The sequence below is a fragment of the Suricata suricatta genome, chromosome 4 (genome assembly GCF_006229205.1).
Source record: "Suricata suricatta isolate VVHF042 chromosome 4, meerkat_22Aug2017_6uvM2_HiC, whole genome shotgun sequence".
Classification (NCBI taxonomy): domain Eukaryota; kingdom Metazoa; phylum Chordata; class Mammalia; order Carnivora; family Herpestidae; genus Suricata; species Suricata suricatta.
The window spans coordinates 115,620,348-115,647,284 of NC_043703.1; the positions used below are offsets into that span (position 1 = coordinate 115,620,348).

The following is a 26,937-nucleotide window of genomic DNA, read 5'->3' on the forward strand; positions in this document are numbered from 1 at the left end:
CCCTCCCCTCCTGATTTTCCCAAGCCAGGTGTAGGATGCAGAGCAGGGAGGGAGCGCCGGCGAATTGTGAATTTAAAATAAACCTTTAGGATGAACTATAGAGAGCTATCCCAGCCAGGCTGAAATTTTACAGAGCAGTTACAGAACGCTGACAGGACCAAAGAGACCTGTGTGACGACACTCACACATTATTAGCGTTCCCCAAAAGGCAACATTCCCAATCTAAGGAGCAAACTATGAAATACAGTTTGCCCATCTTCTCTCTCCACTGCAGTCATTTCTCTAAGCCAAAACCAGTGTGGTTTATGTGACTGTCTTTCTCCAGGCCCTTATTTCTGATTTCCAAGTCTTTGCCAGTATTAGAAAGTAGGGCATGACTCTTATTTTTAAATACTTGCTTTTTTTCCAGAAACCACCAAGAGCATTGCTTTCTTAATTAAAAATTTTATAATCAGTTCTTCCTTCTCAAACTTCAAAGACTAGATATTAATGCAAAACAATGCCAACGCGTTTACTTTTTGGTAATATGTTCAGAATGTATCGTCATGGAAAAAGTCCTCTTGCTTACTTTATAGCACTTGCCTCCGCACCAGAAACATTAATACAGAAAAGTAAAATGAGGTTTTCAAATACAACTCATAAAGTCAGACTTGGCTCCTAGTCGGGCCAATCACTAGCTCTGTGATCCATCAGGCAGATCAATTAATCTCACTAAACCTCAAGTTCCCTCAGCCACCACGTCCATATAAGATGCTCACTACAAAACCTGCCCATGTCAGACTGCTATCTGGAGGCTCAAGTAAGATGAAGTGTGTGTGAAAATGCCGGGGAAAAAACACTAAACCCTAAACTTGAAAGGACTCAGCAATGTGGTATGTTGTCTACAGCACAGCTTCGGGCTCTATCTAATACTGAATGGAGAAAAAAGACAAAAATCTCCTTCCTTCTAATGAGGATTATAGTTTGATCCTTTTCTATCTTCACACTGTAAAGATCTGTTAAAGAGGAGATAAATACAGCACTAAAAATTAAACAGGACCCTCTGTGCTTGCCATTTTCATAAAGGATATTTCACAGAAGCCACAAGGAAATGAATATCTTTAATTATCTGGAAAAGAGAGAATAAACACGGAAATAGTTATCCAGAAAAGAGAATAAAAACTGAAGTAACCTAGGCTTCAGGTTTTAAAGGGCATATAATAAAATTTTCTTTTAAAGACCATATTTTAACTACAGAGGCCATAAAAATAAACCTCACCTAACAGGCTTGATGAGGTAGGGGTTGGATTTAAGATTTGAGGACACTGAAAAGGCAAGTTGACACATGCTTAAGAAGAAACATTTATTACAAAGAATCAATAGAGAGACGGCAATTGCTACACCTACTATGTGCTTTAAAAAAACACTCTTACTATCTCATGTATTCTTCGCAACAACTCTTTAAGGTACATTTTCCTATTCCTGTAAGCAAACTGAAAGCCAAAGTTACCAAGTTTACTGAGTGCAAGAAATATGTGTCTGATACCAGCTCATGTTATTTTTACTATACCCCTTTTCCGATGCAGGTTTTTCTGCCTAGTTGCATAGAGCCTACTTCCAGCAACCTGACAAAGGGAGCTTTTTTTCCTCCTCTCCAAGAGTGGGTGAAGGTTTCCTTCTGAAACCCTTCCCTCCCTCAAATTAAGACATACTAAACTTCAGGGGAGGTGGATGGCCTGATGTGGTCTCAGAAAACTTCCATCCAAATTGTTTTAATGAGGAAATATGTTTCACTCACTGACCACAGATGAAAAGCTTAAAATGAAAACAGAACTGTTGCTAATCATATCATTTACATTTCTTTCCCTCTTTAACAACAAGAACCATCTCAATGTCCTTCATGTTTACAAAGGTGCTGAGCCCGGCTGGAAGGAACTTTTTCCCCCCCAAGCAAGGAATCCCTGGTGCACCTCCTCAGAGTCTAGAATGCTAATTAGTTTGACACCTACCCACATAGGATAAAACGTATCTGCAACAAACACTTGTTAAATGAATAGAGTATTACTTAGTTGCTTGATAGAGCTGTTTTTCTTTGAAAGAGTGAACTTAAAGAATGTATGGTGACTAAAATTCACTTTATGAATACTAGATGTGTACATACTCCTTGCTATAAACATCAAGTTCTTTTTTATTTTGGTTCCTCAAAATAGATAAGAAAGACCACTTGTGGCCCAACCACATACATTAGTGACCTTAAAAAGAAATACAGGTTTTCAAGTAGCCCAGAAGAAAAAGAAGAAATACATAAAACCTTCCACCTATGTTTTGTGACCATTCTGTCTTTATTTTAAGGGTAGAGTCAGTACTAGAGGAAATTTCTAGAAGCCTCTTTGACAAATGCTAATGGTATTTCTCTGATACCATGACATTCAAGTAGCAACAGTTTAGAGTATTTTATTAAGGCATCACTTGCAAAAACTTGATTTCATAATACTATCCTAGTTCAAGATACACTGTTGAAGTATGTAGTATTATGCATTTTTATTTTTTTTCTTTTATGCCCCATTCCTCTTATCAACACAGGCACCCACTCTAGTATATAGAAAAAGACATGACAGGGGTGCCTGGGTGGCTCAGTTGGTTAAGTGTTCGACTTCGGCTCAGGTCACGATCTCACAGTCTCTGGGCTCGAGCTCCAAGTCCAGCTCTGTGCTAACAGCTCAGAGCCTGGAGTCTGCTTCACATTCTGTGTGTGTCTCTCTCTCTCTGCCCCTCCCCTGCTCACTCTCTGTCTTCTCTCTTTCAAAATAAAATAAAGACATTTTTTAAAAAATTAAAAAGAAAAAGAAAAAAATGTCATTCAAGTGAAATTTATTTTTTTATATAAAAGTGTGCTTTTGAAATAAGTATGTACAGTATTATTTTATGGGTTAATTTATATAAATGATATTGAACTATCAATTGTATTGTTCCTTACTTTGATCACCCAGCACTGTATTTCTGAAACCTTTATATATTGTTACTTATAACTGTTGTTCGTCATTTAAAAAAGCATGGCATATGTTGCATATATTACAACCAATCATATGTAAACACCGATTTTACTCATCAGTCCTCTAGTGATGAATACCTAGATTGCTTCCACCATTTTCTACAAGAAACAATGCCAAAATTAACGTCCTGGTAAATGTATTCTTGTGGAAGTACAGTGGAGCTTCTTGTGGCGTATGGGCCATCAAAATGTGGCTTCAGTCTTCACAGCAAGCCACTAACTAGCCTCTACATTACAGCAATTTTGAACGAATTAGGAACAGAGTTGCCAAGTTACCACAAACTTCTTATTGGATTTATTTTAATTTCATTGATTTTACAAATTAACTCAGGGAGAAACTGACAGTTTTACAATGTGTAGACATCCTATTCAAAGAGTGTCTCTTCACTTATCTACAACTTCCTAAATGTTTTTTTAATGGAATTTTGAAATTTTTACAATAAAGGCTTTATTGTACAATTCTGAAATTCTACCTTCCTTCTCATTATTTACCCCTTGGCCTAGGACCTTAGGAATTATGAACACAATGGGTGGTGGTAGGCATCTTTGAGGATTTGTCTTTGAGTTCTTCCTAATTTGTTAGGAATCTTTCTAAAGTTTACTCATTAAGTATGATCTTTGCTGGGGGGTTGTCATAGATCCCTTTGCCAAGTTAAGAAACTTCCATATATATTGGTAGTCATCTCGTATGTATATCAACTTTCCTTGAATATAAGATTCTTCCAGGCTAAAAACCATGCTTCTACCTCTTGCTTAAGCAGCCCTACAGCAGGAAGTCTATTTCGTGTTCCCCTCCATGAAAGTTGCCTTTAGCTTTGTTCCTCACCAGCACTGCTCCCTGCTGGGGCCTCAAGTCACAGAAGCCCCCATAGCCCTGAAAATTATCTATATCATGGTTGAGACTTAGATTAAAAACTTTCCCAAATTCATACATGCCACTAATACCAAATATGACCTACCTAATGAAAGACAAACTAAATTGAAACCATGCAACTATGATACAAAGGATGTTAAGATTGCCACAATCATTTGCAGAGGGCCAACACTGGTGTATATACATTGTAATGTATACAATGAAGAGTTAGCTTCAAGCTTCTAAAAAATAAAGCCATCTGTAGGGCACTGCAATACTTATGTCTTGGCAGCCTTCCCAGGGCATGAAAGAACCAACATTTCCAAAAGACACAGCCAGGCAGCCATCAAAAGTTTTTCCATAGTCCAATCTCCACAGAGATTGCACTGAAGAGTGCGGCAACAAGGGGTAACCTTCACAAAACGTCTTAAACAGTTTTTATGTCATTTTGTACGGATTTATAATTTTATAAATGACTAAATTTTTAAGATTAGAGCTGAATTTTTTGTTTCATATTTAATATTATGCAATTACCATGACCTTACCTCCCTGTAACTAGAATTGTGAAGAAGAAGAAGAGGAAGAAAGAGGAGGAGGAGGAGGAGGAAGAAAAAGAAGCAGCAGCAGCAATAGAGGTTTTGCTTAACATTTTGGTGGCTTATATAAAAGTTGTACCAAAATTTATGAAAATACTACCATCAAGATTTCTGGGTCACACTAATCACTTGTACAAATGTCAGCCTGTTACTAACAAATCTGGTTGCCCAGCGACATTCACCAAGGTTCCAAATTTATTCATCAATGGAATACCAAGAATTTGCCAAGAATTGGTATTTTTGAGATATACTGGCCATCAACAAAACTGAAAAAAAAAAGGTGTAATAATCATGGCTGATATTCTTTCATAGAAAAATATTAAACATGGTAATACTAGAAATGACCACAATCATTTCATGATAAGAGACAGGGAAAAAAATACTCAGGGTTTATAAATATTATTTCATATTTGATAAGCAGCATTGTTCTACAGAAATATAATGCAAGCCACAAATGTGAGCCACATACACAATTTAAACATTTTCTAGAAACCACAGAAAAGTAAAGAAACAGGTGATATAAAATATCTTACATTCCTTTTTTGTACCAAGCCTTTGAAATCTGGTGTATTCTATACCTACAGCACATCTCCATGTTTCCAGTGCTCAAAATGCACATGTACCTAGTGGTGATCACACTGAATGGCGCAAGCCTACATCATCCAGAACAGACATTCCACCTAGGGGGGCAGGAGGATGGACCATGTTCTCTGCATACAATAAGCATGCAATAAATATTTATTAAAAGGATGAATGAACAAAGTGAGACAAAACCCTAAAGCAATAACAGCAAAGGACAACACAAGTATGTAAATGGGAAAATAAGCCATTAAAGAGGACTTGACTCTAAACGGAGTCCTGTACCAAGCATCTCTGGCCTGCTGTGCTATTACTAGAGTTCTGAAATGCTAGGAGCAGAGCTCTATGGATGAGCCTCTTGCAGTAGGAGCAGACGCAATGACTCTTCAGGTCCCGGCCAGAAGAGTCAGTGGAATATAACAATGTCTCACTAAACCTCAAGTCCCATTTTTCTATTAACGGGATACACTCAAAGTATGTAATTCGCTGGAACACATGACCATCCACAACACTGAAACACAAAAACTCTCCCTAAAGCCCAGAGTCGTGCAAGACCTCCAGCTGACAAAACAGCCTGCCCAGAACGCTTGATTTGTCAGTACAGCAAAGGGGTGGAAAAAAAAAAAAAAAAAGGAAAAAGAAGGGGGAGGGGAGGACTAACATACTTCTTCTGCCCTGTTATTTCTACTCCCCACGACGACGAGACCTTTGTGAGTAGGCAAGGGAGTTGAGAAGAGAGAACTCAATCTCCGCGGCCCAGGCTGCTTCACATTTTTCAGAAATTACTGCATGTTCAAACAATGGAATATTTGTCAAAGTACAACTTGATCACCAGAATTCATCTGTTTTTCATAACCACATTTGACCTAAACTCTGCTGACTAAACAAGGTACCCTGTGTTTCGCAGTCTGGAAAATGTGGCTCCCACCGTCATTTTCAGACCGCGGTAAAACCTCTGGCCCCTGGACTACAGCCGCTGGGTAACTAAGTGCGTTCAGATTAGGCCAAAGATGATGTCTGCTGGCTTCCCTTGTACATCAATCACAGATTTTCATTTTCAATTCATGTTTTGGTTAATCTCTCTTTTTTCGTAGATATCTATCTAGAAGAGTGTAGAGGATCTACAAAATTTTTTATATGTTTCCCTCTCTATGGACTAGGTACATACGTATAAATTCACATATACCAACAGATATACTCTTCTAACCTTTTATTTGAAGAGAATCCTAATTTACAGAAAAGTTGTATGAACAGTATGAAGAAACACTCACATATTATTTACTCATATTCACCTTCCATCAATACTTTGCCCCCTATCCTTTATCATTTGCTCTCTTCCTAAATATTTATTTTTTTCCTTAGCCATCTGAAAGTATGTTACATACATCAGATCTCTTTACTCCTAAATAGCTCATTGTGCATTTTCTGAAAACAAGAATAATTTCTTTAACCACAGAATAATAATCAATGTCAAAAAATGTAATGTTTTCCTCATCTCCTGCCATATTCCAGTTTTGTCAATGAATCCAAAAAATGTGCTTTAAAGCATATTTTTTCTCAAGTTCAAGATTCAATCTAGGGCAAAGATCAGCAAACCACAGCCCATGGGTCAAATCTATCCTGTTACTTATTATGTAAGTAAAGTTTTATTGGGAAATGACCACATTCATTCATTTACATATGGTGTCTGGCTACTTCTGAGGTGTAACAGTGAACCTGAGTGGTTGTGACAGAGACCCTAATGGTCCACCAAGCCTAAAATACAACTGTCAGGTCCTTCGGAGAAAATGTTTGCCAATCTTGGCCTAGGACAATGCATTGCACTTGATGGTCATGCCTCTTTAGCTTCCTTTAATTCGAAACAGTTCCTCAGGTTTCCTTTATTTCTTATGATTGACATTTTTAGATTTGTATAAGATATATTTGTATATATGTATACTTGTATATAATTGTTTTCTTTCTTCCTTCCTTCTTTCCTTCCTTTCTTCCTTCCTTCCAAACAGAAGGCCTCTCACCTGGAGTCTCTGTGATTTTTCCTCATGGAATAGATTCACGTTATGTGTCCCAGGGCAGAATACTACATAAAGTGATGTGGTATTACTCTCAGGGAATCTCACTCAGAGGCACACAATGTTAATGTAATTTTTGATGCAAATTTTGATCACCTGATAAAGAGGGTACCCAGTTATATTTTGTGTCATTATTAAGAAGTAATCCTGGGGAGACACTTAAAGATGACAAAAATATACTACCACTTACCAAAATTTCCTCGCCAGGTTTAGTATCTATGAATGATTTCTGCCAGAATAAATCTTTATTGTAATGACTACAAATTGAGAAACCCTGAAGAGTCTGAGATTTTATCACCTTGCATGCAAACAAATTAATGTGCCACACTTTCAGGAATGCTAGCAGAAGGCACGAAACTAGATTAGAGACAAAGGACTTTATTACCAGTGTCAGTAGCAGCAGCAGCTCGAGTATGAACATTTATGCTTGCACAGTCTCCAGAATCCCAATTTCCACAGGACAGTGTGAAGAAGTTCAGGAGACACCTGCACATTCAGTGGTTTACTTTAAAGGAGAAGAACCCTGAGCATAGGGAATTCAAGTATCTTTTCTCCACAGAAAAACACAATCTTGATCTTCCAAAGCTGGAAACAGGCCTGCTTCTTTCTCTGGCAGGAGACATTATCCTTACCTTCCAAAGCTATGGACTACACAAGCATCCCTGAAAAGATAATCTGGAACAAACACAGTCAGTGCCTCTGCTAACAAGATCTACAGGGATGCAAGAGACACCCAAATGTCTGCCAACAGTCAAAACTCCACATTCTACTATAATAAATAAGACCAGGTCCCCGCGTGTGTGCACCTGACCTCCGCTAGTCCACCCGAGACCCCCTGAGCACCAGCCCTAGTCCCCCGCGTAGTCCCATTTCTGCTCCAACAAGATGAAAGAAACTCTCATGAACCAGGAGAAACTCGCCAAACTCCAAGCACAAGTGCGCATTGGTGGGAAAGGAATTGGTCGCCGAAAGAAGGTGGTTCACTGAACAGCTACAGCAGATGATAAAAAACTTCAGTTTTCCTTAAAGAAGTTAGGGGTAAACAGCATCTCTGGTATTGAAGACGTGTATATGTTCACAAACCAAGGAACGGTGATCCACTTTAACAACCCTAAGTTCAGGCATCCCTGGCGGCGAACACTTTCACCATCACAGGCCACGCTGAGACAAAGCAGCTGACAGAAATGCTACCCAGCGTCTTAAACCAGCTTGGTGCAGACGGTCTGACTAGTTTAAGAAGCTCTGCCCAAAGAATCTGTGGATGGAAAGGCACCACCTGCTACAGGAGAGGATGATGATGATGAAGTTCCAGATCTTGTGGAGAATTTCGATGAAGCTTCCAAGAATGAAGCAAACTGAATTGAGTCAACTTCTGAAGAAGATAAAACTTGAAGAAGTTACTGGGAGCTGCGATTTTATGACTGCTTTTTAAAAATTCTGTTCATGGATCTGATAAAATCTAGATCTCTAGTATCTTTAAGCCCGAGCCCCTTGGACACTGCAACTCTTTTCAGTTTTTGCTTATACACAATTCATTCTTTGCAGCTAATTAAGCTGAAGAAGCCTGGGAATAAAGTTTGAAACAGGATTAATAAAGTTCTTTGCCTAGTAAAAAAAAAAAAAAAAAGACCACAGCCTCTTCCCTATTAACATATGTATGTATTTAGATTTTTTTAATGTTTGCTTTATGAAAAATTTTAATGCTTATTATTTATTTATTTTTAATGTTTTATTTATTTTTTGAGAGAGAGAGAGAGAGAGAGAGACAGCATGAGCAGGGGAGGGTCAGAGAGAAAGGGAGACACAGAATCCAAAGCAGGCTCCAGGCTCTGAGCTGTCAGCACACAGCCCAACATGGGGCTCGAACTGACGAACCATGAGATCATGACCTGAGCAGAAGTAAGATGCTTAAATGACTGAGCTACCCATGCACCCCTATCTGTTTATTGTTAATATCAACTTACGGTTTTCTATTTTTTCCCAATGAAAATACCCTTATTCATAAATTCTCCCACTTTTGTGTCTTCCATTAAGATTTCAAAGCCTAGCTGCTTTTTATTGCATTATTTGGTGGAAGGAATTATACACCTGAGTTTCTGAATAATGGAGAAAAATCTAGAGGAGGAAATTCTTCTTCCGAATTTCTGAATAATGTAGGAAAATTTAGAAAGACAAGAGGTCAGATGCAACTAATATCTAGGGAAAGTGTCCTAAAGGCTCTCCCCAAAACTTGAATAACAGCTTAAACAAACTTCACAAATAGCCACGGCCGACTGTTTAAGCTGTAGCCAAGTGTGGTCTGGACTGGACTATTCACTATCTCAGTGATACTAGTTTCAATGGCATCTTTTTATGTTACAAGAAAAGAAAAGGAAAAACAAATAGGCAGACAGACCATTTTCATAGAAAGTAACTGACCTTACTATTTAAGAAAGGAAAATCCTATTCTTTTCCCAGCGATGACTACGCCAAATCAGGCCTGGCCATAAGGCAGTTCTACAAAACCCAAGCAAAACTTTTCTGACAAACATAGTCACATAAAATTGTTATAGTCACAGAATTGCTAAAGTACGTGCTAAAGGCAAATCTGACGGAGAAAAGAGGTTTTGGAAAGGTGGACTAACGAGATGTAAATGGCCTTCCACCTCCATCCCTACTTCCAAGTTCACTGACAAGAAACCAGGTCCAGTCTCTTACTGGTAGGAGAACGAGGGAAGCCATGTGCTGATTAGTTGTACAAAGTTAATGTACCAATTATGTATCATATGAGGGTGCAACAGGACATAATGAATAATTTAGTACTTGTAAACGTGCTTAGAATAGCTCTCCACACGTAGCACAACACATAAGTCACTTTAATGATGATGACATCTGATGGAGGAAAGAACACAAGGCAGAGAATTTATATCTAGCTTTAAATCTTTTTAAGTTTATTTATTTATTTATTTTGAGAGAAACAGAGAAAGAGAGAGAGCATAAGTGGCGAGGGCTTAGGGACTTGGGATTCTCTCCCTCTCTCCCCATCGCTCTCTGCTCCCCCCAGAGGCTCTGCACTGCCAGCGCAGAGCCAGATGCGGGGCTGGCATTCACGAACCATGAGATCATAACCTGAGCTGAAACCAAGAGTTGGACGTTTAACCAACAGAGCCACCCAGGCGCTCCTATATCTAGCTTTTAGTTCTCATTTGGTTACCTACCACTTACATGACTTTAGGTGAGTAATTTAACTGCTTGAGGCCAAGGTTTCCCCTTCTGTGAAAAGAGAAAGATAAAACAAAGGGTAGGCAAAAGTCCTTCTTGCTCTGATATTTCATGGTTCTTAATTTCTACATTACTTATTTTATAAAAGTAACCTTAAATGGGAAAGGGTTGTAAGAGGTGCACTATTTCTGTATCTGTGCATTTATATCTTCATATGCATTAATCTAGTCCCTTATTCTTATTTCATTACATTCTGAAAGAGTCCTTTTAATAATATAAACCTTTAATGATAGGGGTAGGTGTGAGCAAGAATATGTACAAGCTAGAAAGTAAAATATTTCTTTAAGATTTAAAGGTAACATGTCACATGCTTTTACATCCATTCTTTCATATCATTCTCACAGAACCACTGTAAGAACTTTTTATTTTTGTTTATATTTTTGAGACTCATTTAAATGGAAAAAAATTGAGGCTGTGAGACATTAAGTAACATGTGTCAAGATTAAGAATAGATTTAGATTAAGTCAAGATTTAGAATAGATTCAAGCTTACCTGGTTTGTCTCTAATTTTTTTTAATCACCACATTGACTAGAAATCACTTGATTTCTAATTTTAATTGTTTTTAAAATTACGATAGGATTCAGCATTTTTACAAAATGAAGCTACTGCTTTCCGGATGAACAGAAACAGACTCAGGTGGAATGCAGGCCTTGCACTGTAGCCTTCCCACCTGCTTTCTTTCGGAGATACGAGAAAGATGCCGAAAGTTCTGGCAGCCATGTTGCACGAACAAAGACAAAAACTACATACTAAAGATGGACAACTGGAACCGCTAAAACAACATATGTCTCTGAGGACAGTGTGGCGCCCCCATACCAGCACTGAAGTGCCGACGTCTGGACTACTCTTCAGATTATTAAAAAATACACTCTGTATTTGTTTTTATTTTTTCATGTTTATTTGTTTATTAGAGGGAGAAAAAAAGAGAGTGCGCACAGTAGGGGAGGGGCAGAAAGAGAGGCAGAGAAAGAGAAATAGAGAAATTCCAAGTAGGCTCCAGCCCGATGTGGGATTCTATCTCATGAACCGTGAGATCATGACCTGAGCCAAAATCAATAGTCGGACACTTAACTGACTGAGCCATCCAGGTGTCCCAAAACTGTGTATTTGTTTAAACTATTAAAGTTGGGTTTGAGTTACATGTACTCAAACACAATCTACACTGCTACAGACATATCATCATTAACATCATAAATGACCTCAATTTCATATCTAAAAAATATATGTTAATATATTGTTACAGAGCAAGAAATCCCAAACCTAAACTAATAACATAGATCATATGATAGATCAAGGATCTATATCAATCTCAGCCAAAACAACAAAATCTTCTTGGATTATGGCATAACAGCCCTTGTATAGGTCTCCATCAATTTTTTACATTGTACTTTCTGGAGGGATTCTGAACATTCATTCATTCATTCGTTTCACAATTATTTGTTAAGTTACTTCTGTGTCATGAAAGAAACACAGTAGTCTGAGATTTCCAGAAGCTCTAGTTAAAGACATTGAGTTAAGGAAATAAAATGAATGCTGCCAACATTCCCTTGAGGAAATCTCGAGTGCTCCAGGCACAGAGTCTGAGTTTCTACTCTAGTGCCGAGGTCCTAAATTGCTTCCCCTCTAGATTGTGGTTTGAGTTATTAGAGTAATCTGAAAAAGTAGAGAATCCACTACAGTCCCAATCTCAGCTTTTCCAAAGTCTCACAATTAAAATAAATCACTTCTATTCATAGGTTAAAAACAAACTCTTCATTACACCTGCTACGACCAGCCATATTTAAAACAGAGCTCGTTACGGCATTTGCTTCTGGTTAGATCATTTTGGTGTATGCAACTTACATAACTGTCTGAATGGCCAAATTTCCTCTATAAAACAAAAGGAAACCCTTCCCCTCCATGTCTTCTTGTTCAAATCATGAGGCTCTGGCCACAGTCATTCTTGCCTCTCCCACACCTCATAACATCCAAAACTACTGGGACAATGTATTAAAGTAAGTATCCAGGAAAGAAGGCATTTCAGAAAAGCAAAAGAACCTAAAATTTTTAAATTTAAAAACTGAAAATAAACAGACAAAATGTGACAGTCACAACCAAAACAGGAAAAGGAAGAAAAGATATGAGGGATCCGGCTGGATGTATGAGAAGAGAGAGAGAATATAAGTGCCAGAGCCAGAGATCTCAGAAATGGGAGAGATTTGGCATAATTAATAGGAAAAAAATATTAAAAGGAAGACAGAAAATATGGACTCTGTTTCAGGGAAGAGAACTGCCTGTCCAAAGCCATCATTATGAGAGAACATGGGGTCAGTACAACTGGAGCGTAGATTGTGAGCAGGAGAAAGAGAATGGCCAGAAAGGCGGTACGAAAGTGAAGCCCAGATAGAACACGGAAGGCTACGGAGACCAAGTTAGTAAGTTCACTCCATTCCAAGAACAATGAGAAACTAAAGTATTTGAAGCAGTTTTTATATGATTTAAACTGTGTTTCGAAGGGGTGTTACTGGGTGTGATATGGAAAATGATTTATTTCTTGTTCATTTTGTCAGAGCTTAAAAAATAATCATTATTGTGGTATCAAAAGCTGTTTAAGTCAGACATTACTGTTAAAAAAAAAAAAAGAAAAAAGCAAGGATCCTTGAGTTTAATCTTCCCAACAGAAGCATTTTAAAATACAAATGTGAGCATATGTAGAAAAAAAATTTTTTTAATCACTTTTTTTGCCTCTTGTCTTTATTCAAAGCCAAATGATATGCTTGTGGGTAATAAGGTCACCAGGTTAAAAGAGCAATATGACAATTATAAACAGTTAGATTACAGCAACTACAAACCAGGGCCCATTAGCCCATACTACAGGAAAGTTATCGCTATAAATGGCTTTTCCTGTGTCCTTATCAATGCAGCGCACAAGGAATCTCACCCTCAGCTTTTCTCTATGATCTATGCAGTGTTTACCCCTATCTAACCTCCCCAGGCACTGGTGGGTCAGTGCAACCACGGGGCGGGGAGATACGGCAGGAGAGTGACGAGACCATCTGCGAAGTGTCAGAGATGGACTAGGAGTCACCAAATATTTCAGGGCAAAACTTTCCACATTAAAAAATATCTCTAAAGAAAATACGCCAACTGCGCTCTTATTGCTTGGAAGTACTCAAGATCACCATGGAAGGAAACCAGAAAGCTCCAGCTCTGTTGTAATGGTGGAAGTTGGCCCCTCAAACAGTGCGACTTGCATTTGTCTTAGAGAGGAGGGGGAAAGCAGATGAGTAGTTCTGAGATGGGAAAGAGAGTCCATTTAAAATGAAAATAAAACAATACTTACCAAAAGGGTCAAGAGGAGTAATGTCTAAAAACAAGAAAATACTGGCCACTTAAAGTTCTTCAAAAATAAATGTCAAGTATAGAAACATCAGAATTCCTTGCTAATTTCATTGCTATCCCAAAGATTTGAAAATGGTACCCACTCATTTCATATTACTGTTTTCAGGAAGGCTTTTCCATTAAAAGTTCAATATTCTTTTCTTATTTTCCAAAGACAATGTATATATTCCAAATAAATATGATGGATTAAAAAACATACAAAAACAGGTATCTTCAGAGTTTCCTACAAAGTTGCTTTTCTCTGGACCCATTAAATTATGAACTTTCAAGAGCAGAAAGTATCCTGGGCATCCTTACCTCTTTCACTATATTAAATACTGGCTTCAATAAAATATAACATGTTTTTCTTTTTGGTAGACCTTCTTAGAAAATATTTGAATATGCTAATGTGATCTGTGAAAAACCCAAGACACAAATACAGTATACAACGTTCTGATGACGTCTGAAACAGGGGCCTCCTCCTCCTCCCTTTTTCTTTTCTTTTTTCCCTTTCTTCCTTCCTTTCTTCTTTCTTTTTTTTAACAGATCATCTGATGAGCCTATGTTCCCTAGAAATACAGCTCTAGAAACAACTTTAGGAGAAGCTAAATCATTAAGCAATGTGTCTCTGGAAATGGGGGAATTCTATATCCATAATTTCCAATTTCACGTGACTAGTGAAATAATGTGATATTTCCCTCTCTGTAACACCATCCTTGGACATGTCAAATGAGACTAAAAACTTACAAACTCCAAACCCCTAGAGTTTTGCATATAGGCCTTTCTCATTTGCCTTAATTTCTACCACAGGAGTAGTAAATGACCTTGCTTCTGTTTCCACCCAAACCAAAAATTTAAATGTTCATTCAAGTGTCTTTGTAAAAAATTGAAAGAGTTTAAATAATGGATTTTTACCACAGTTACATAAAATAAATACAGGTCAATGGTTTCAATGTTTAAAGTAGAATCAGGATAGATCTTTTAAAAATACGTATAGTGGGGCACCTGGGTGGCTCAGTCGGTTAAGCTCCGACTTCAGCTCAGGTCATGATCTCACAGCTGGCGAGTTCGAGCCTCGCATCGGGCTCTGTGCTGACAGCTCAGAGCCTGGAGCCTCTTTCCAATCCTGTGTCTCCCTCTCTCTCTCTGCCCTTCTCCCACTTGCAATCTCTCTCTCTCTCAAAAATAAATTTAAAAACCAAAAAAAAAAAAAAAAAAAAAAAAGAATACGTATAGTAAAATACAATCAATTTTAATGAAAACTAAAAAACCAGTCAACATTTGCTGTCAGGCCAATGGTTTATGAAAAACACTAGGAAAACTACATGAGGTGGATGTTGAATATCTGTTTTTTATTTGCCAATCAACTGTCCTGATACCTAGATGTAACAGGAATGCTTTGCTATTTTTTTAAGGGAGTCCCATTTTTAAAAGTCATTAACAATTAAAATACACCCAATCCTGCAGATAGATCTGCCTTAAGTCTATGTTCCAACTCTTACTGTTAAATTTACTTGATTATTAAAAGAGCAACAGTCCCTCCTGATAAAGGGGCCAGAGTAAAAACTGTAAACTGTTACCTCGGGTGCCAACAAAAGAACTATTTAATGGCATGATTCAGAGTGAGGCCAGTCTCCACCAAGTGAGGTGTTCTTCTCATGTTTGCCATGGGAATAAGTTACTTATATAATGCAGTCATATTTGTGAAGCACTATGAGACGGCTGCACAGAGTGTTCTATAAACACCAAGACGATACTATTCTAGGTACACATATAAACAACAACCCCGCCACTACCACTATATCTTGAAGTCTAACCTTAGAATGCCAAAACTAATCATTTTTCTTTAATTGAAAATCTCAGTAATGTCTTAGACTCTTCATGTTATTTATCTTCCAAGTGCTCTCATGTTAACAGCAGTTGCTACCACAGTTCGTTCGTAATCTCATTAAGTAATTCCTTTAACACCTCAAAAATAGGTTCTTTAGAACTGCTTTTATCCATTCCTTTTTTCCACCCTCCACATCCTTTCTTTGCTATTATCAGTAGTGAGAGGACCGTGGATTTTGTAGTTTCCTCCAGTCCCAGTGCAGACCATACAAGAAGAAATCCTCAGATTAGAAAGGGAGAAATATATTCCAGTAAGATTCCTGCTTACCCCATCCCACCCCACACCATCCCTGGCTCTAGCAATGGTCACGAAGAACTGTAAAGAGATTGCGGGTAAATTCTAGCCTTGCTACTGACTCATTTCTCCGAATTAGAGCCAAGTATTTAAAAAGAGATATTATTAAAGCAACCAAGAGGTAAAATATCCTGAAACTTATCAAAATTACTTATTTTCAGGGAGATAAATTACTACCTATAGTTCTCATAATTACTTTTAAACCTCTGTTTGGATCTGTCTTGGTAAAAGAATTCAGGGGACAAATCTATTAGTTTTGGTGCTGAAGCTAACTTCTTTTTAAGAAAAAAAACAGGTCACCAGCTTGCCATGCCTGATGACTGTCCAGGGAATGAAGATTTACGGCACAGAAATAAGCTCACTTTGAAATATGCTTTTAAATTTAGATTTTGGCAAGGCTTCCAAATCTAAGAGAAAGACAAGTGGTAGGGAGTCCTTAGGAGGCTTATAAAAGGGGTACTCAAGTGGAATTGGGGCAAGCCATTCCGGGGCGTAGGTCTGTAATCAGTAGATGCCTGAAGCTGAACTCAGCCTCAAGTTCCCTTTACATGAAGGATTCTTTCTAGGTCTAATAAGATTCAGGAGTTGAGGAAGCCTCTGAAATTCTAAGCAAAATATCACACGCCTGTACATATGTGCATTTTGTCTGAGGAAAAGGCTCACAGCTTTCATCAAATTCTCAGAGGCCCCTTGCCCAAGAAAGTTTAAAAGAAATATTGCACTTGCTAGAACCTTTGTAATATGAATTCACTGCACAATAACATTCTGCATTCCCTTATACCTCAAACTGTTTTATAGTCTCCTTTAGCAATTGAAAGAGAATTAAATAAAAATGAGGTTCTTATGATTCATGTAATGCTGAGAGGTTGCTGCTTACTAAAAAAATCCACATATTCCTACATATGCTATCCCTGGATCTGAGATGTCAGCAATCTTTAAAAAGGGCACTTTTATTATAGTATAACACAAATGCAGAAAAGTACATAAATTAAAGGTATACACCAGGCAACATTCTTTCCTCTAGGATTTCTAAAAAACTGTTAATGAGCAGATGATGTAGATCACTGGAGAACAAGAAACCACAGGAAGATAAGACCACGAATGAGATCCACGCACTGTGGTTGTATTACAGGTTTGCTCCCCCCAGTCTCCTAATGACACCCGAGTTCCTTGACATGGGACATGTATACATACTGCTTCAGTGCTAGAAGGACGCACGAGCAGCAGATTGGCAGAAGAGTCACAAAGACTTTCCAGGGCACAGAAGAACTAAAAGTATATATAAATCTTTGTCCAAACTGAGCTCGGTTTAAGGCTTAGAGTCCCTAAACATGGCAGACATCGCTGGGTTGGTAAGAGTTTTTAAAAACTCTGTAAGACAGCCTGGCTTCTGTCCTCACTAGACAGACAGTCCATCCATCTTCTTAAGTACCACTACACTAGGTACAGAACTCTCACATTATTATTATTCGCTTCTCTTCTGGTAAAATTTTTAGTTTGTTACTTTCTCCCTTCAAAAAAAATTCTCCTTAATGACTATAAAATGATGTTTTATACCCTGCCCCTTACCTGCCCATCTCTAAACTGTAGATGAAGATTGAAACAGTATAAATTCAGTATAAATTGCTTAAAGCAGTTCTATGAAATACATTCACATTTGCCCTGCACGCGTCCACTGCATTACTATACCAAGAACCAAGTCTCAATTAACCACTATCTGACCCTTGTTCACTTTCTTCCCTCCCCTCCTCCTGCCAAAGTTTGCCCTTCCTGCCAAAGTTCAGCACTTCCTAGAAAAGTCTCACTGCCTGTTTGATATTGTACTTCACTTTAGTCACCAAAGGAAGAATTTACAGGTGCTTGGCCCCATCTATAAGACCATGACCGAGATCTGACCCCCTGTTACAATACGTGAACTCCTGCCCTACTGATAAGGCTGGCAGATATGAGTAGGATTTTTCAAATAATCCTTTGGGAATTTATAAGCAGCACAGCCATAAAAGGGGGGTGAATGGAAGGTCGGTTTCACTAAAAATAATAAATATTGCCATGTTTATTCAAAGTGTGCCTTGTTATCCTCCAGGCCAAAAGTTCAGATAAACACTATTGTAAATGACAAAATATTAGAACTTTTTGTTACTTCTGTTATGATCCTTCCGCTGGACACCAGTAGAACTGTTTTCCCTCGTATAAGTCCCAGCCCTGATATTGTAGAACACTGCCCGAGGCTAGAACTGGATTCATTTGCAGGTCAAAAGGAGGGCAGTTATCTCTCAAAATCAAAAACAAACATTTATTGAGTATTATATACTGTTAATACTTAGTGCTAAGTGCTAAGGCTAAAAAAGATGAATAAAACATGGTACCTGCCCTAAAAGAGCTTACAGTCTACTGAAGAAAAAGAACACATATTTAAGATAAGATAATCGAATACAGTCGGCACTGCCAGAAAGAGATACTGGGTCCAATAACAGTGCAAAGGGGCAAGGGACCCCTGAGCTCAATGTGAAGCATTAGGAAAATCTGCTGGAGGACACAAGTATGAAATAAGACAGAGTCCGCAAAATAAAAAGAAATGAGAATACTCATTCAGGCAGAAGGACCAGAATGAGGAAGGGATGAGAAGCAGGAAATAAGATGGTACGTTCAAAGAACTAGAAGCTCTTCATTAAAGTGAAGTTTTACTATTCTAGTGAAACTAGAAGCAGTTTTATTAAAGCAAGGTGGTAAGCAGCAGAAAATATGGCAGACAGGACATGGAAAACCTTCTATCCTTTGATATGCCATATTTTCCTCTATACTTCTCTATCTTACTCCATAGTTGACCAAGTAGAGAATTCTGAGCAGATAACATATACCCCAGACTCGCAAGATGTACAGATCACTATCACTACAGGGAGAAGGTTGTTAGGGATTTATAATATAAGGTAGGGAGAATAGCTAGAAGAATGTTTTCAATAATCCTGATGTCGAGGGCAAATATTTTAGGGTAGGAGAGGATGAGAGAGTAAAACATCTGCAAGCCATGGAGATTTCGATATGGTACTGAGACAGAAGAAAAGGTTTGGGTTGCCTGGGGAACTGACAGGATGCTGTTATGACCTGAGATCATGGTAACTCCAAAACAGTAGACTTTAGGGAAGGGGTGAGATAATGAGTTCACTTTGAAACATACAGAGTTTGTGCTGCCTGTGGAATACGCAGAAATGTTAATATAACCACATCGGGAAATTTAAAAAATATTTATGTTACAGAGCTTTATATCAAGCAATCCATTTTTAAGTATTTTGTCATTAATATTATGAAGAGACATCCTTCACTATACAGTAATATAAATCAGCGACGTGAGAATGGGAAACAAATACAAAAAAGTAACAAATCACAGCCCCCAAAACGCTATGGAAAATAGTCAACTCTAGAAGTCATACATGTCTGGCCCTTCCTTTAGGAAAAGAGACATGTTAGTGCTTATTTCAAGTCCACCTAGCTCTGAAACAGCAGTGCCCCCCAAAATAAACATGTATTCCAGAAACAGAACTGAGCTCTTACCACTAGTTGGACTTTTTCAAAAGTAGGACACATTATGAATGAGGGAAGGGGCCTGTTTCTGCCATAAAAAACAATGCCTTATCAAATTATTATAAAACCTTTATGAATACAAATATTGCAACACTACCGAGTATTAGTGTGTGGGATTTATTTTTACATTTTTAAACTCATAGTTTAGGATGACATCAGCTTTGTATAAGAATGTGTACGTTTTGAATAACTGATAAACTTTGTTGATGGTAGAGTACCTATATGTCTATACTTTACAGCATATGCTTTAAAAAATACCAATAATGTGCCTAATAATCAGCATCAGAGCTGCATAACTCTTGCCAGGTTATCAGCCATTCATTAAATTCCAGTCGTGTGCCAAAGGCAGAGCGAGGCACCATACATGCATATCTGTAACTGCAGATTATTATTATTGCAGCTCATACATGAGAGCGCGAAGGATTAGACAACTCACCCAACACTACTCAGCTAGTAAGTGTGCAAATAAATGACTTCAATACTCTTATGAATCACTATTAGAGTTCTCATTTGAAGAAAATTTATCACACTTTCTATATCATAAAGTCTTAACAAAGCTTAAAAAACTAGTAGATAGACACAGTGATGAGATACAGTGCTGTCATATTACAGGCATTCAAAGATTCTAACTTCTCTCCTTGTAGACTGTAATTTTTTAAAAGCATTAAGTCCTTGACTTACTAATACATCATTGGTCTTCAAACCCATTCAATAGAGAACAGAAACTCAGCAAGTGTTTAATGAATAAGTAAATGAGTAATAAAGTTTGAGCTAGCATATACTCAAACAAATGTACTGCATTATTTTAACTACCACTTACTTATTCATTCAACTAGTATTTATTGAGTACCTACTATATGCCAAGTACTGTTGCTGTACTGAAGATATAACATTAAAGTAAACAAACTGATTTTCATACTTTTACACTATTTGAGAAGAAAAGTACACTTGACTTTGCAATTTTGAGACTTAACAATAAACCATATATATAAATGCAAAAAGGATTACAAATATAAAGAATAAACGGAGTTAAATTCCAGAGTTTAAAAAAAAAACTAATACACCCTCATTGAGTTGGATTTATCTAAAGAATACAAAAATCACTTAAGATCACAAAAATCTATCACTGAAATTTAGCACATTCATGAACTAAAGTATAAAAACCATAGAACTGTATTAATATACTTGAAAAAAGCCAATAAAATTCAACATTTATATTTTTATAAAAAATTAACAGGAGTCTAGGAATAACTAGATAAAGAATATTTACCAAAAACTTATTGCAAACATCAGTTAGTGGAGAAACTTTAGATACATTCTGCTAGAGATCAAAAATCAGACAAGGATGCCTACTATTACCTTCCTGAACAACGAGTAATGATGATCTTGGTCAATATAGAAGACAATAAAAAGAATAGGAATAGGAATTAAAGAAACAAGTTAAGATTTGTAAACATTATGAACAACTACACAGAAAATCTACTGTAAACCAAGAAACAACCATAATAACTAATAAAAAGAGTTGAGCAAGGTTGCCAGATACCAGTTAACTTACAAAACTTGAGAGCATTCTTCAATATCAGCAATTACTAATTAAAAAGTAAAGTAGAAAATTGCAACAAAAATTATATTTTGCTACTACTTAAAAACACGCCCATGAATTTTAAAATAGAAACAAAGCCTAATAATTTAAAAGCAGACTTTTTTCTTCCATGAATAGTAAGAGTTAGCATTATAAAGTTGTCAATTCTTCCCAAAATTTATCTGTAAATTCAATCAATTCAAATCAAAATTCTAGAAGGATTCTTTTTAATGAACTCAAACTGATTCTAAAATATATACAATCACTAAATCTACTCTGGAAACTAATATTACACTATATCACCGTATGATAACTAACTGGAATTTAAATAAAAACTTGAGGGGCGCCTGGGTGACTCAGTAAGTTAAACATCCGACTTCAGCTCAGGTCATGATCTCGCAGTTCAGGAGGTCAAGCCCCATGACGGGCTCTGTGCTGCTGGAGCCTGCTTCAGATTCTGTGTCTCTCTCTCAGCTCCTCCCCTGCTCATGCTCTGTCTCTCTCTCAAAAATAAATAAACATTAAAAACCAACCAACAAACTATAGAGGTGAGAAACAGATTACACACACACACACACACACACACACACACACATATATATATACATATATATATATATATATATGGATAGTTAGTATATGTCCAAGGTATTATGAGGAATCAGTGGGCCATAATCAGATATGTAGTAGTAGATGGGACCGGTAAAACTGAATTCATCAAATAAAAAAATTAAGTTGGATTCCTACACCTCATACTATAACTACAGTGAACCCAAGATGAATCAATATCCAAATGTGATAGATAACAGGTTAAAGTTAACAGATAGTCTTTTAAGCAAGACTCAAAAAGTACAAACTACAAAGTTAAAATTGACGGACTTGATTATATCAAAATCAAGGATTTCTGTTTATGAAAGATAATATGGCCATAGTGTAAAATCTGTGAGCAAACTAGAAAAAAGACATTTGCAACATCCTACACTGTCGATATATACAACATAGAAGGAATTTCTGAAACTTCTCTTTCCAGAAAAAAGAAAAAAAAAACAAAACAAGAAAGCCAAAACAAAACTGAGCAAATGTCAAAAATAGGCAAAACTGAGCAAAGGTCAAAGAAAGATCTTAAATGATTGGTGAGTCTATAAAAAGCACAATGTTAGCAGTAATCAAAGAAACACAAAAACAAAGAGACATCATTCAATATCCATCGGATTAGTTAAAATTAAAATTAAATTTATACATATACCTTCTGACCCAGCAATTCCAACCCAGGTATAGAAATCATAGAAATTTACATACAAGTTCATATGGGGGTACTACTTACTACAGCAGAATGTTAAAGGCAATTTAAGAGTTGACCACTATAGTAATAGATAAAACACAGCAAATGCAAACCACGTATTAAAAATCATGCAGAAGTAAGAGGCAATGAGTAAGATATACAGACTATAATAAGGTGAAATAATAAAATAAGCTGAATAAAAAATACAAGAAAAAACGAGATCCATAAGACAACACCAACAACAACAACATCTACATAAACAAAATTATTCTATATTTTTTATAAGGATACAAACACAACCATGATCAGACATTAAACATATCAGAGTTTGTATATTTGGGGATAAGAGTCAAGAGGGCTTGCGGATAGGGGATGAATGGAGTAAAAGATTAAAAAAATACAAGAGGAGGACTGATATGAAATAATGAGTCTAGTGTGCTGTGTTATAAACTAAGATGTATGTGACTTATTTAATTATTGGCATGTGAGACTGAAAAAAAATTACTTCTTTTAACTGCCTTGAGACAACTCAATCTACGTCCTGCTCCATCTTTATATAAAAAGGAATGACAGATGGAGACAAGGGGTGGAAAGGGAGAAGAAGAGAAGAGGGAAAGAGGAAATAAGAGAACAGAAAGTGGGAGGATGAAGGAGAGGAGAAAAGATTACCAAGTCTTCTCCCAAACTAATGGCAATCACCCCAAACTACTCCAGCCATAAAGTCCACAGACCAGTGTTCCAAACTGTCTGGAGTAAAGTGACACTATCTTAAATACATGCAGAAGAAAATGTGCAACAGACTGCAGTAAGACTTACTCCATCACATTCTAAAATGACCTGACGGACTCTTTATAGACCTTTGCTACTAAAAAATACCAATAATGGACTTCTCTCATCAATTGGTCCTTGAGGATACTTTGTTTACTTTGATGATCCTAGTTTAATTCTTTGATTGCCTTTGTGTGTATCTGTGTGTCTGCACCTAGGTGGCTACCAAGATGGAGAAAGAGCTATTTCTTATAATACCATTAATACCCATAATAATTTTCCCCCAGAGAAGTTCCTCTTTGCATAGGAATAAGTGTCAGGAAAAGTAAAAAGATAAGCAGTTTTTACAAATATTTTAATATATAAAGATAGGTTATTGTTATTTAAATAACTACATCATTAAATTAACAATAGAAATCTGTATGTAGCTATTTCTAAGTATAATCTTATTATTTGTTGATGACTGATAGAAATTAATGTTACCTGCTTATATCAATTACACGGCAAACAAGAGATTCATGAAGAAAAAAAGGATTATTTTTTTTGGTAACTGATACTACTTAAATAAGAGTTTCTTTTTTCTTACTCTTAATAATAAACAGAAAAACTATCAAAAATGAGAAAGAACAGTTTTGAACTTAATCTAGCTCTTTGTTAGGCAGAGCCAGATAAGGACTCACCAGAACAGAATATATGTGTAGACATCGATAAACAGGAGAGAAATCGACCAAATCCTGGGCTCCAGGTACCTGCAAAACAAACAAGGTTGTCACAAAATATTCAAACAAAGCTATTAGGAACATTGAACTGCATTTATTTTTATTACTCAAGTGTAAAAAAGTAAAAGCCAGCTCTAGTTTCTAGGAGAAAATCACAAAACTAACAAACCATGCTCTCAGAAACCCAGTTCTGGTATTTTGGCCATAGGATTAATAACTCTGAAGATATCAGCAAGGCTGGGACACAGAACAGAAGGATGAAAACCAGAGAAGGTAACAGAAGGTATCACTGGCCCTGCAACTGCTTTTAGAGAGAGATTTTTGCTATGGGCCTCCAAAAGGGAAGAGAAGATGGAATGTGACTTTGACAACTTGACTGTATCTTCTTAGACACATGGTAGTCCACATAAAAGACTGTTTCAGGGGTGCAGGAGCGGCTCAGTCGGTTAAGCGCCTGACTCTTCATTTCAACTCAGGTCATGATCTCATGGTTGGTGAGTTAGAGACCCACATCGGGTTTTGCCCTGACAGCATGGAGCCTGCTTGGGATTCTCTCTCTCTGCTCCTTCCCTGCCCATGCACTTACCCATGCATATGCTCGCTATCTCTCTCTCTCTCTCTCTCTCTCTCTCTCTCTCTCTCTCAAAAATAAACAAACATTAAAAAAAAAAAGGCTACGTTTCAGTGGTCAAAACCAAAACTTGCTGCACAGGATGAATTAAATGGCCTGCCAGCGAACTTCTGAAGGACATAAGAATTAGTGAATGTTTTACGTCAGCATGCAATCAAAATACCAGAATATTATAATATGAACAATGTAGACAGATTAAATCTAGACATCAAAAGGCAAAGTAAAACAAAAAACATTAGGTAAGAACTGGAGATAGTCACAATGCTAAAACTGTTTGGTTACGTGACCTGACAATGAGTAATTCACAATTTACATTGGCCTCAATTTCTCAACTGAAAAAGGGAACTATTCCCTACATTGTTGACTTATAGGAATTAAACAAGAATAAAAGGACACAAAGTAAATACTGAACAAACCAAAATAAAGCAAAAAAGAAAAGACAAATTTTGCATTAAAAAAATCAAAATAAAGACCTAACTGCAGGTTTTTTCTATAACACTGCTAATTGTAGGGATCATCAGAATACAAGCAGCAGACATGTCTAAATTGAGTTGAACAGACTCATGATTACAAAGTCAGTTTCCTAATCCATCAAGCAAGCCTCATTTCTTCTTTGGGGGCTTACTTTCTTCACCAAGTTGCTTTTGCAAAGAAATCTACTCATTTTACAAATCAGCAGCCCAATATTTTCTTGTCTCTCCAAAATAATCACCTCTCTATGTTTATTGGTTCAAATTTATTGACTATTCTGTTCATCTGGTTTGCACCCATGAGAGCTGCACTAAATCTCTATGTTTAAGAACCTCTCAGGGCTATCTACTCTGAAAGCACTCAGAACAATCTCTTGTGAATTCAAAGTTTGATTATAAGATCTACATCATGATCCAAGCATAGATTTATTTAGAAATTTAAAAAAAAACAATAGAAAAGTCAGCATTAAAAAAATCACTGAGGAAAATATTTTATGGACAGATAAGCACCATGTATTTTAAAGAAAGATTAAAAAGCATGTAAAAATTAAGACACTTGTTTTCATCTTTTTTTTTTAATGTTTTATTTATTTTTGATACAGAGAGAGACAGAGCATGAGAGGGGGAAGGGCAGAGAGAGAAGGAGACACAGAACCGGAAACAGGCTCCAGGCTCTGAGCTAGCAGTCAGCACAGAGCCTGACGCGGAGCTCGAACCCACGAATGTGAGATCTGACCTGAGCCGAAGTCGGAGGCATAACCGACTGAGCCACCCAGGCGCCCCTGTTTTCATCTTAATAACACAGAGAGAGGTAACAGGAGATCATTTTAGGCAGTCTTATTTTAAATGGCCACAGCATTAAAATATCTTTACAGTCTCCCCTCTTGAATTGCAAATTAAAGATGTGAAGGAAATTTATTTTATCTTGCCAGAAAAACAGAGCCTACTAGAGAAAACTACAACTAAGCAAAACACAAGCTCAAAAGATGAAAAATAGAAAAATTCATAAAATTATATTAATAATAAACTACATAAAATTACACATACATACAAGAAGAAATAAGAAAGAAAACATGTAAAACATTTTTGATCTGTATCAGAAATGAAACTTTTATTTAGAATGAATGATTATAAAATTTTTTAGATTAAGTAGATATGTACAAAAAGCTTAAATAAATTCAATCATAACTTGGTTCATATGTTCATCTTTATGTAGTTTATTTATTTTGTTTTGCTTTGACTCAGGACCATTAGTTTCATTCAAAAGCAAACTGCTCCTAAGCCATTCCTCAGACAGAGCCCTGGCCCTGGCACCTGTCAGACCCATCTTTATAGAATGAACATCCGATACGTTAGGGGACAGTTTCCCTAAAACTCTGTGAGGAGTAAGCTAATGGTGCCCCCTTTCTAATGGGCTAAAAGGAATGGTTTATCTGGGCCAACTCAAAAATACATATATTTAGAGAGGATAGAAAGATTTTCCTGTCATCTCCAACAAGTATTTACAACCAGCCCTAGCTTCTGGGAGGCTGCCTTGACATCATCATCCTCAGCTTCCAACAGTTTAAAGTACCCTGACCGGAAGTACTGGCTTTGCTATTTCTCAGCCTCTGTAACCATAATCTAGGTAAGACCTCCTCAGCCAAGGACTGCCTGCTTTGAAAGCAGTACACAGAAATCTAGACAAGAAAAAAGCAAAATGGGGCTTCAGTTCACAAACTTTACCTCCACCCCCAAAATAGCCTACTAGTTAGAAATCATTTTTCCTCCATGCTCCCTTCTGTGAGGAACACTAGGAACACTGCGAGGAACCAAGAAGAGTGCTGAGAGGAGAAAGGCATGTAAAGCATGCACTGACTCATGTTGCTTTGAGCTGGATGTGTTTTCTCTGCTTCCACTAATGAAAAAGAATCACATCTACTGAAAGGCAAAAGGAAGGGGGCAACGTACACTGTACGTGAAGGAATGCCA

General features: G+C 37.0%; 1 protein-coding gene and 1 pseudogene across 8 annotated transcripts in view; one reads left to right on the forward strand and one right to left on the reverse strand.

Annotated features, from left to right (window-relative positions):
* EXOC6B (exocyst complex component 6B) overlaps positions 1-26,937 on the reverse strand; it is a 581,371-nt gene that overhangs the window by 307,420 nt on the left and 247,014 nt on the right. For all 8 annotated transcript variants that reach the window (XM_029937576.1, XM_029937578.1, XM_029937580.1 and 5 more), the window contains exon 8: positions 23,827-23,895. In XM_029937576.1, coding sequence (XP_029793436.1) covers positions 23,827-23,895 — 69 coding nt within the window. The remainder of the gene's footprint in view (positions 1-23,826; positions 23,896-26,937) is intronic.
* Positions 8,014-8,532, forward strand: LOC115289945 (annotated as a pseudogene).